Source organism: Etheostoma spectabile, chromosome 8 (assembly GCF_008692095.1).
Source record: "Etheostoma spectabile isolate EspeVRDwgs_2016 chromosome 8, UIUC_Espe_1.0, whole genome shotgun sequence".
NCBI lineage: Eukaryota > Metazoa > Chordata > Actinopteri > Perciformes > Percidae > Etheostoma > Etheostoma spectabile.
This window is the reverse complement of record NC_045740.1, coordinates 26,813,814-26,825,753: the sequence shown is the minus strand read 5'-3', so window position 1 is coordinate 26,825,753 and position 11,940 is coordinate 26,813,814. Positions and strand designations below refer to the sequence as shown.

General features: G+C 39.2%; 1 protein-coding gene and 1 long non-coding RNA gene across 2 annotated transcripts in view; one reads left to right on the top strand and one right to left on the bottom strand.

The window, feature by feature from the left end:
* The window catches only part of LOC116693973 (uncharacterized), a 12,364-nt gene extending 8,391 nt beyond the window's left edge, over positions 1-3,973 (top strand). The window contains exon 3 of the long non-coding RNA XR_004333043.1: positions 3,964-3,973. This is a non-coding gene — a long non-coding RNA (uncharacterized LOC116693973). The remainder of the gene's footprint in view (positions 1-3,963) is intronic.
* dnaaf4 (dynein axonemal assembly factor 4) lies at positions 1,236-10,290 on the bottom strand. Its single transcript, XM_032523344.1, has 9 exons — positions 9,964-10,290; positions 9,480-9,627; positions 6,668-6,801; positions 6,314-6,527; positions 6,088-6,233; positions 4,656-4,765; positions 4,413-4,566; positions 3,823-3,928; positions 1,236-1,444 (listed from the first exon to the last, which is right to left on the bottom strand). The coding sequence occupies exons 1-9, from the start codon at positions 10,084-10,086 to the stop codon at positions 1,332-1,334; spliced, it is 1,248 nt and encodes a 415-aa protein (XP_032379235.1). The 5' UTR covers positions 10,087-10,290; the 3' UTR covers positions 1,236-1,331.
* Positions 10,291-11,940: the final 1,650 nt, after the last annotated feature.

Sequence of the window (11,940 nt, the reverse complement as noted above, 5' to 3'; positions counted from 1 at the left end):
AGCATGGTATAGAAAGCCTGCAGGAAGACTCAGTTTGATTTGTGCCAGTTCTCATTAATCTTCAACAAGCTAGGCTGCTCGACTCTGATTGGCTACAGCTAGCCAGTAAGAGCCTGGCTATCAGCATTCTTTACCCAGCACAACTGGGCGAGCTCATGAATAGTAATGAGTTCAGGTAACATGACATCAGACTGACCAGCTTTTGTAATTGGCCTGATTTCTCCTCTTATTTCTTTTCAGTGACTAGAGCTGACAGAGGAGGTAGCAGTTCATTTTCACATTCACGACATAACACATATGGACCTAATATATTTATAAAAAATGCAAGTAAAAACGTTTTGTTTTTTGTGGCAGGGCACCTTTAATTAGCTTTGTAGCAACTCCTTTGGTAATAGCTTGAATGTAATGGATGTTTATGAATATCAAAACGTTACACAATAAAGTTTCAAGTTAACTAATTCCACCAACTGTGAGTCTGTGTAACTTACATACAGATACTAAATAAGCCGCTATGTGAATATTTGTTTGTAAATAAATTAATTAACATGGTGACACAAACATCTGTATTTCATTTTAGGAGCTGCAACATTTGACCACAAGAGGGGGGTGTGCGCCCACTAATCAAGTGTCTTCCATGCAAGTTACATCAGGGGTCTTCAACATTTTTTAAGCCAAGGACCCCTTAACTGAAACAGAGACGGATAAGGGACCCCTATTGTTTAAAATGAAGTTGCATTTAAAACTGAGCCTACAATCACATGTGGACAACCTAAAGCCTTTATATATTATTATTATTAGTGCATAGAATACTAAGATATTAAAATAATCTAATAATTGATGCCATGATTTTATAAATCATGTTTTAATGTTACATACATACATTCTTAGATTCACTTGATCTGTGGTTGGCCCTAGTGAATACCTTACCTATAGGCCATTAAGCAGTGGGGATTTATAATTGTTGATATGTTGGATTCATGTGAAGACTTTTCAACTTTTAAAAATTAATAAATTGGAGGGCCCCCCTGTATTGACTCTGAGGACCCCCTAAGGTTCCCGGACCACCTGTTTAAGATCCCTGCTCTACATTATATTTGTCAGTAAAACACACATCAACTCTTACCTACCTTTTCCATGTCCAATAAAGCAGCAGGTAACAGCTTGAAGTCTGAATCACAATGGCAACAGCAGTGATTAAACATAGTATTTGACTTATAGTTACATATATGTAGCCATTGGTTCTCTGTTGTCATTTATTCAATCATTGAATAATAGACAAATAACACAAAGACTAAAACCGCCATACATAATATGTACAGTATATTTCTGTTTCACTGTGTCTCATGATCAGTGCCTTGAATAATGTCTTTGATTCTCTGTGTGTCTGCCTGCAGCACTTCGTTGTGAGGGGAAATCTTTAGAGCAGCTTGGTAGTCTTGTAGCCCTGAAAAACAAGTCACAGGTAGATCAGCTGACAGCACAGAGTAGGTGGACATGTTCAGCCATTCAGTTATCATTTTGAAAAAAACATGCTACAGTGATGTAGTGGGGCTCTAACATTGTGTCTTTGAAGGGTATCTTTTTTATTTTTAACCTGGACCATATTTTGCCATGTTTTTGTGTCTAAGTGACTACATTCGGCTGTACTGAAACAAGCTGTAATGTAACGTTAAAGGGCAACTGTGCATCTTCAATTTGTGTCCACTAACAGAGCTGTTTTACCCATAGATATTAAATTGTTCTATAACTATGGTTTTACTACTGACGTGCTCAGACTATTGTTACGAAAAGGATCCCTATAGAGCTTGAAGGTTTTTTTGTTTAACATCAAACAGCGCCGAAATCGCTGTCTCCAAAAACCACCAGACTCCATTTAAATAAACAGTAATTTTATCATGTATACACACGTCATTCAAAGTCCACAGAAACAAAATTAACAATCACCACTCCGGTTTGGTTAAATAAATACTTCATTCACCCATTTACATGCTGGCTCTACACACGCTAAGAGTATTGTTTATCTAAATGGAGTCTGGTGAGTTTGGTGATGGCGATTTTGAGCTGTTTCAGGTAAAACAAAAAGGATCTTATTCTTAAACTAACAGGTCTATCTCTGTAGGGATTCTATCAATCATGTCATCAGACACTTCAAATATCAATTAGAGCCTGTCAGTGGCAAAAACTGCCTTTTTAGTGGACCAAAGTTGACAGTCCATATTGTCCCATAGAGTTAGGCTGAATCCCATTCCTTCCCCTTACCCCTACCCCTTGGCCCTTACCCCTACCCCTTGGCCCTTGAACCCAAGGGTAGGTAGGGTTGAAAACATACCCCTATGAATTGGGACCCCACTTGGTGACATCACCATCAGTATTGATCACAAACCTCCAATGGCGTCTCTGTCTGTTGATTGTGTGGGTTTGGACAACAGTGTTATATATTTTTATAGTTATTTTAGGTTCACTTTGTAGTGCAGAGTACTTATCGTGGTAGTACTTAGTTCTGTTTGCATCACAATGTGTATACACATGCATCTGTGTACATATACATACTATACCCCTGTATACATGGTGTGTGTATACTGTTTCAGTTATCACCGTTTTGAATGTCATTGATGTTCACAAAAACATTTTGTTACAAAATCTGTCTTTATTGGTATAAATTGAACATAACGGCAAAAACGTTACATAAAATAATGTTACAGAACCATTGTCAACTATTAGAACCATAACTAACATGTCGCACACAATAAAGGCACTCATATGTGTAAAAACTAAAAAAATACCACAAGACCACAACAACTACACACACACCTACACTGTTGTAGCTACAGCTGCTCTGATATTCCAGACCAGTCTGGAGCCTTTTGGCCAGTAACCCCCCCCCCCCCCCCCTCACATATCATCAGTGTCCCATATCAAAACAACAACAATATAACAAGTGCTGAACAATAACAGGAATTAATTAAATATATTACAATAATAGTAGGCTACCAATGCATAATGAATGGGTACAACATGACATATGAATTAGGAAACGTCTGCTCGTTGCAGCCCCACCTGGATCAGCTGCTGTGTCCTCCTGTGTCCTCCTGTGTGAGACGCGGTATATGTTAGCACGTAGCGATGTATCATAGACCGTTAATATATATCTAGCTATACAATCTATGCGATCTATACAGTCCATCCAAGGCAGAAATATGGGGGACTGTTCAACGTTACGTTAGCGATTAGCGTTAGCGATTAGCGTTAGCGATTAGCGTTAGCATGCAAGCTGCGATTTTTAAAAAGTTTCAGTTGGAACATGGGTACACATGACAGGATGCATAGACCACAAACAAGACTGTCGTAACTTTTTAATCAATTATTTAAAGCTGAAAGTACTTACATTCATGTGTCTCTCTGGCGATGCAGCAGCCACCACTGCCTGTGTGTTTTCTAGTGAGGTCGCGTCCACACTAGATCCGTAGGGGTATACAGCCCTTGATCTATGCCCTACCCCTAGCTCGTAATACGTATTGGACCGGCACTAGGTGCCGCGTGAACGCGCAAAAGGTAGGGGAAGGGGTAAGGGGAAGGGGTAAGGGGAAGGAATGGGATTCAGCCTTACACTGCAGTCCAGGTTGCAGCTTTCTTGCTCAATACTGAACCACTTTCAAAGAGTTTTGTTAGTCTCTTAGACAATAATGCATGGAAAAATAGGGTCCAGGTATAAAAATACCCAAACTACTCTTTAAACACAAGGCAACATTGTTTATTATTGCGAGTGTATCGTTAAAACCAAGACAGTGCCAAGTTTAAAAAAATTAAAGTTGCTGTTCAAACCTTCTGCATAGAGCTGTAGCTGGCAGAAAGCAGATCCACGGCGGACATGGGCTCTGGCTCTGGCAGCTGCATTGGCAGCAACTGGGGGAGTCAACAGATCAAGCGCCTGTAGAGAAACATGTGGGCAGATGTTTACTTTAGTCTACATAAAAGCTGGATGAAGCTTCTCTATCAGAATGATTCACAATGTGTACATAACTCATGCCAAAGGTGGTAATACAGAAGAGACTAAATCAAATTGTGACATTTAACATGGTATTTATGATATTACACATGATGATATCAAACACTTTCAACATAATTACTATTGAAGAAACTGTATAGACAGAATAATATAGAAGCTGCAGGAGTAGAATTTCAATTTACAACAATGTCCCTACACAGCAGTGAACAGACACAACTTATTTTGCCTCTCTCCTTGTACAGAATCTCCAGGTATTATAAACCCAGTTATCTTTTCCTACTATTTGCAAGTTTCAGGACACAAACATGCACAGAGAAGCTTTAATTAAATGTACTTTACAAAATGCAGTGGAGTACAGATGAACACAGATAATGTAAAACTATTTATCTATTACTATGGTACAGACCTGAGAGGAATCCTCAATGGCCTTGTGAAGATTTTTCAACTTCAGATGACAAGCAGATCTGTTTGAATACAGAGCTGGGATCTTTCTGTTGAGTCGGATAGCCAGGCAGTAGGCATTCACTGCACTCATGTAGTCCTCAGTTGCAAAATATTTGCTGAAGGAAAGAGTCTATTTAGTGATTCCACGGTTGAGAAAAAAGAAGTACTGTTAAATAGTTTTGAGAGCCGACATAATTTGACTTACTCTCCTTTGTCTTTTAACCAGTCGGCGTTCTTCTCCTCTTCTTTCAGGTCCTTCAGCTCTTCATCATCTGCGTTTACTGCACGTCTGGCCTCAGCTTGTTTTTTGAGCCACTGGTTGGTTAAAATATAAAAAAGTGCAATCTTAATTTTAATTCCACTCACAAAGCATACGGATTCAAGCTTAACGCAAAACATTGATTAGAAAAACGTCATTTTCTGGGAATGTTTAATATTTAAAAATGTTATCATTATACCCATAAAAGAGTTGTTCTGTGCACAGAGATTATTTCTCTGCTTATACATTGAGCAACAACATCTGGTAAAATCACTAATGGATCTATTTGTCTTGTTTTCTCTAGCCCTGCATCACTGATCCACAACACATGTGGCTTCCAAGGCATAATCCTAAGAATCTTTTTATGTCATTATGTTGTTGTTATTAATCTGCATTAATAACGAGCTCTTATAATAATAATAATAATAATACATTTTATTTAAAGCACCTTTTATCTTCACAAACAAAAAATGGTTTAATTCAAATTATAGTCATCTCATAAATGAGCGGCGGGACTGCTTGGTTCAGGTGGAAGAAACCATTGCTTATGTTTAGTACCAGTAGTTGATTTAAATAAGCCAGATATATTTTAGGTTATGCTAAAACTGTTAAAAAAGCAATTTAAATATTGAATTTGTTAATTGCATTTAAGTGGTACTTCTCCCAATATCCATTTGGTTTTTTGCAATTATTTATTGACCATCACGCAAAATTAATCATCACCTGTCCCCATGCTGTATATTTATTTAGGCTTTTCATCTTAAGACAAGCCACTTGTATAAGTGCCAAGTAGAACAGTTCTGTTCACTGCTACAAAACAAAGACATTAGAAATTAAAGAGTATGTTAATACAGTAACAACTGGTGCAACACCATGTCAGAGAAACCCGCAATCCCTTTATTTACGGTGCAAAAGCTCAGAAAAATCAACCTTGTTTCTAAAAAAAATAACGTTGCATAATGTTTCCATTCAACAGCTCGAACAAATATATTAACATGCAAATTAATTGTATAAATAAAAACGTGCCCAGTGAGTAAATAACTTAAAAGTGAAAGAATTGGAGATCCAAGTAAGAGGATTTTTGTTGTTGAACTAATTTTTCTTTTTTAAAGATTATTTTTTGGGCATTTTAGGCCTTTATTATATTGGACAGCTGAAGCTGAGAAAAGGGAAGGACACGCTGCCAAGGGCAGCAGGTCAGAGTCAAACCTGCGGCCGATGTGACGGTTGAAGGACTGAGCCTTTGTACGCGGGGCGCAAGCTCTACCAGGTGAGCTATCCAGGCGCGCCAACCAATTTTACACTTGATTCCTAGCGGTTGATGCCAATATTTTTGAACACCCTGCAGATGACAGGAAAGGAAATGGGCAACTCTTACGTTTTCTTCCTCTGCCGCTCTTGATTCCCTGAGAGGTGTTGGGAAAACTCGTGGGCTAAAAGTGACTTGAATGTTTCCAGTGAGTCTTGGAGCAGGCAGGTTCTCTTGTGTTCTCTTGCTCTTCCCTTCACTGATGTCTCTTTTATCTAAATGCAAGAATATGTTCATTAACATACCAAAACCAATTAGTGTAAGAGCAAATTTGATCACACAGGGAATTACTTACCCAGTTTGACAGTTCCTCCAACTGAACCTTCAGTCCACTTCTTCTCTGTCATTGCTTGTTTGTTTTGACTGTCTCTCTGACTTTGAAGTTTGAGTTGGGCTTCTTCCTCTGCTTTTTGTTTCTGTCGCAGTTGCCATGCTGCCAACTCTGCTGTGGTTTTCTCTCGCTCATTGTCCTTCATTTTCTGGATACTGTCTCTTTCCTCATTTTCAAGCTGAGATGAAGTAAAACATGCTATTTATATATATATATATATATATATATATATATAAGTACTTCTAGATTTCACAGCGGATTTGCAACGGTTATATTCGACACTTGGTGTGTTGAGTGTGGTGTATGTTACTGATGTACCTTCATCATTATCTCTAATGCATATTTATCCTCTGCATGCTTTTTTTCCACCTTGGATCTGGACTCTGAAGAAAGCTTTTCCTGGTATATAAACAGAGCCCTTTCTCTGATCTCCTTCTTTTTTTCTTTATCATCTGAAACACATTCACTAGATTAATTTAAATGTAAAAGTATTAGACACTTTTAGCCAAGTCAAGGGGACATTCAAAATGATCATGTCCTAAAACCAGTGGTCCCTTCTGAGCTGAGAATTTGCTGATGTCTGTTAAACTATTTAAGAACCGAACCTTAGGGTGTCAAATCTAACCATTCATTCTAACCCCAACCGGCCCGTCAGACACCGCCTACCAAGAGCCTGGGTCTGTCCGAGGTTTCTGCCTAAAAGGAAGTTTTTCCTCGCCACTGTCGCACTGTTGCTTGCTCTGGAGGAAACTACTAGAACTGTTGGGTCCTTCTAAATTCTGGAGTGTGGTCTATCTGTAAAGTGTCTTGAGATAACTCTTGTTATGAATTGATACAATAAATAAAATTGAATTGAATTGAAATCTACAGCCAGCAGGCCATGTCAGCCTGACACCGCACAGCAGGGTGATGTGGTGAAAAGTATGAAATTCATCCCATCAAGAGCTGAGGGGTATGGGCATTCCTGGCAGAAATTGATGCACAATACAGGAAAGGAATCTTTATAATCTGGCAGCCCAGAGCCTTTTGATCAAACAAAATGAGTACCAACATTTGAGCACAGGGGAATCTAGGGGATGACCTCTCATGTGCAGATACGGATGTCTGCCAGAGCCCCACTGCTGCGTTTGGCCTTTGGGGGCCTCAAAAGGTTGAACAAATGTGTTCGATCAAACATTCAAAAGCAACATGTCACGCCAATGTGATATGAACAGGCAGGTCATACAGAGTACTGAATGGCCCCTGCCAGACAAATTATCCGCTGAGAAGGGCCCGGTAGACACCTAAAAAGGGCCCCTCAGATATGGCCTAGATAAAACGAAAGAGGTACCACATGAAACCCTCTTGAAATGAAAAACACATCCCACAAAACCCAGAAATCACCATGCCAGATAGGGCTGAACGATAATGTGTTATAGTATTGACATCGCAACATCGCATTCTCCTTTTACATGCTTACTCCTGGCCGACCCTTCCCCTTTAAGACAGGTAGCCATGTGGGCAACGTGTGTATGTGACATGCAGTCATTGTCATACACGTTAGCCTGGATTGATAGTATTATATGAATACAATGGTGTCATGCTAGTCAACCAGCGAAGAGTAACGTTAGTCACAGTTACTTGCTTTGGTGTTTGTAAAGCATTAAAGTTTAACAAATAATGGTACACATTAGAAAAGATCCCTTTTCATTTGTATTTTCTATGTAAGTTATTATTTCCAAATAAAGCTTATTATGTCTCTTTTAATTACTTCTTTTTTTTTTTCTTTCTTTTTTTTTTTTTAATCGCAGTATATCGCAGGGGAAAAAATATATTGCAATGTCAGTTTTTTACAACATTTGCAACCTACTCTGCCCTGTCACACTCTTTTCAGACACACCCCTTATCACATTAAACATGCGGGTGTTCAACATGCATCGCACACACACACACACACACACACACACACACACACACACACACACACACACACACACACACACACACACACACACACACACACACACACACACACACCCACCACACACCACAGACCAGCACACACCACCACACACACACACACACACACACACACACACACACACACACACACACACACACACACACACCTTTCTTCCTACTAGGACCAACGACCACGCCTATGGATCAGCTGCATCTCTCACTGATCAGTGAAGCTTTGGCTAGGATGGAGCGTCTAGAGTGAGAGATGAGGAAGGTCAAGAACAGAGAACAAAGGGCAAGGAACACAGTACTTGGTCTTCTGCGGGATCTGAAGGGGAAGAACCTCGTAAATGAAGAACTGAAAGAGAGACTTGATTTCTACTCTAATAAAAATAAAACTTTGATTTTATTTTTATCTAATGCTTATATTTTGCCACTTTGTTAGACTAACCACTTCTTATTTAAAGGGAACTTACTACTTAGTCTGTGCTAATTGAATTTCAGATATTCGGATAGACCTTGTCAAAACAAAGCCAAACAAGAGTACTCCCCAGAGGGAGTTTGCCATCACTCTCCACCTGGCTGGTCCAAAAACATATAACTATCTCAAAGAATTTAAAATACCAACACAAAGAATGCGTAAGGAAATGGAAAAGAAATGCATCCGGCGGAATTTCCTGCAGCATCGGAGCAATATCGGAAGTAGAACGCGAGGATATGGACCACACATTGCCAGACCTACCTTCACAGCGCTGCGGAGGAGGGTCTGGCTAGTCCACACAGCATTCCAGAACAAGAGAAAAACATAGTCTGGTTCATAGCCATTTCTTTAAACCAATCACAATTGTCTTGGGTGGTACTAAGCACCGGAAGCAATATCATTGTCTCTGCAAAGTAGCCTCAGGAAGGAACTTGTTTGGGTGGAATATGCGCTTGTTCAAAAGTTGTTTTAGTTGTGCAACAGAAAACTCTGATTCGACAGCTAGTCTAGCTAGCTGTCTGGATGTACGCTGCAGAGAGAGGTGCAGTTAAAATAGTACTTAACTGGACCAGAGTTTAGAAATGCCAACACAAAGAAAGTGGAAGGCGAACATCCAGCAAAAAATTATGTACATTCGTAGATCTATGACAAAGATGGCTTGTTTTAAGGTTGAGTAAAATGATTACAAGCTCAGTCATATGCTCTTACTTGTAGTTATCATCAGATGCTCCCACACTTTATTGGTCCTCTTCCACAAACTGATGATTGCAACTCCATTTCCAACCTTAGCTGTGCTTCTGTCATCATCAACAGGTTCAAACAGGAAGGCTTCAAACAGATATGGAGGATAATGAACCTGTGCAGTAAAGAAAGTGGAAAACATATGTGTATAGCTAGTATATGGAGAGAAATACCCCAAATTCGTGCTCTTACAATTACTGTACATTTGTTTAAAATGTAAATTTAGCTAGCTAACGACTAAAAAAATGTAATGCTAACGTTATATCCTAGCTTTATAGATAGCTACAGTATATGCTTATATCCTTGTTATGTTCTTTATTCATGAATTTCTACTTAGCGTTAATGTTACCGTTACGTGTATGACAAAGTGAATATAGAGCCTGTCACGTGACAGCAACATACAATTAAAAGCTTCTAGCTACAACGTTTGTCGTTGTAAGCTAACTTTTACCTTGAGGTATTCTTCTGTAGACATGATATCCACTTTCTCAACTTTCCTTCCTTTTAAAGGCAAACTTATGAAAACCGTCGAGTCTGTCTGTGTCCATGAATAGTCTGTTACTAGCAACGGCATTTTCGGCGCACCTATTTTTTCGTGTCACCCTCCTGTTTGTACTTTTGCCCGAACAACGTAGAAACAGCAGCTCTCCAATTGTTGTTCACTAATAGCGCAAAAATATCGATGTATTTAGGTTAAAAACAAAGTTCTGCGATAAAAGAGTCGGAAAGGGCAAAATGGCTGTACTAGCTGCCGCAAGGCGTCTTGTTGCTATGGTGACCAGAGAGCGTCTCACCATGCTGCCTTTAAATTTGTCGGAAAAGTCACTATTAGGAGTTGTAGCCAATACCAATTATTAAAGCGATGCAAACCCACACTTAACAGTAGTGTCATGACAAAGAAAATCAGGCCTATGTACAATATGTTATACAGAATTAGCTTAAAAAATCACAGTACACAATTTTACTAATTTCTTTTCACTAGAGTAGGCTACCTTGCTCTCAGATATGTTAAGAAGTAGGCCTTTCAGAGATTCAGAGATTCACAGGCTATAGCCTACATGTTAAACTGTGTTACATGCACATTTACTTTCACAGATCATCACAGTCTGTCGGAGCTTTAAGTTTATAGGATTTGGAAACTGGCTCACCCAGGTGTAGCCTATAGGCATAATTAAGATTAATTTAGGCCTTGGTAGCCACTTTAGCCAATGCCTTCTCTTTCTATTCATCCTCATCACTTACAGTCCAGTGGGGAGAAGATGATGAATCCCCTAAACGTATTCAAGACATTACATCAACAAGACAACAATTACCAGTAGCAAATATTTTAGGGCACCTGCCAGTACTAAAGGGTGTCAACAAATGTTTTTATTTATGACTTAATAACAGGTAAGTGTAATAATTGTTTAGTGTATTTCAACAATGCATACCAAAATACCAAGGTATGACTGATTGAATTGAGGATTTTGTTTATGGCTAGGTTCTGTTTGGTGGCTCAAATATCAGTTGCTAAAATCTGTATTTAACAAACAATACCAGAAATACCAGGATGTTTTAATAGGCAGCGGGATAATCTTTAAAACATGCTAGATGGATTAAGTGGCTGCTGGCCACAAATGTGGATGAGGGGGATTTTTCTTGAAATGTAGTACTTTTGTAGTAATTTTAGACCTAAAAATATCAATTTTTTCTAATATGGAATTTGTTTTTCCTTGTTTGTTATCTGATGAATAGGTGGAGAACAAAAGCTAGACTTAGACGTTCTTTATTGATCCTTTTGGGATGACTCCCGCAAGGAAATTGAAAATTCCAGCAGCAGTTTTTGCACTGTAATAACAGTAATAATGATTTATTACTTCAGCTTCATGCCGACTACGGAGCCGGCCCGCATGATCAGTTTATCCAGCCTGTGGGTGTCCTTCTTCAATATGCTGCCCCCCCAGCACACCACAGTGAAGAAGAGGACACTGGTCCTCTTCAAAGCTAAACCCATCTGAGTAAAATCACACACACGGAATCTCTGGAGGGAAAATAGGTTTTGCTATTCTATCCTGTTAAAGGTCTTCTCTGTGTCCAACGACATGACAGAGTTGTCGGTGGGGGGGGGGCAGACTTTTCAAAGAGAATATTAGACAACCTCTTTGTATTATATAAACCCTGTCTTCCCTGCGCAAATCCATTCTGGATTTGAATAAACCATTTGAGGTAATGATGATGGTGTTCCAATCTCCTAGCTAGAGCTTTGCGTATTATTTAAGACCTGAATTGGTAATTTGTAAAGTCGGTAATCCCTTACATTGATCCCTTGACATTATAAACTCTGGTCAATTTATGAGGACTATGGTTAACTGCTCCTCAAATCTCAAATTTTTGGCGAGGAAGTTTTTCCTCGCCACTGTCGCACTGTTGCTTGCTCTGGAGGAAACTA

Coding starts and splice junctions, on each gene's coding strand:
- dnaaf4 (XM_032523344.1), bottom strand. CDS start 10,086: ATGCCGTTGCTAGTAACAGACTATTCATGGACACAGACAGACTCGACG. Junction 9,628..9,963: donor CTACAGAAGAATACCTCAAG/GTAAAAGTTAGC, acceptor TTTACTGCACAG/GTTCATTATCCTCCATATCT. Junction 6,802..9,479: donor GCATCTGATGATAACTACAA/GTAAGAGCATAT, acceptor AATGTGTTTCAG/ATGATAAAGAAAAAAAGAAG.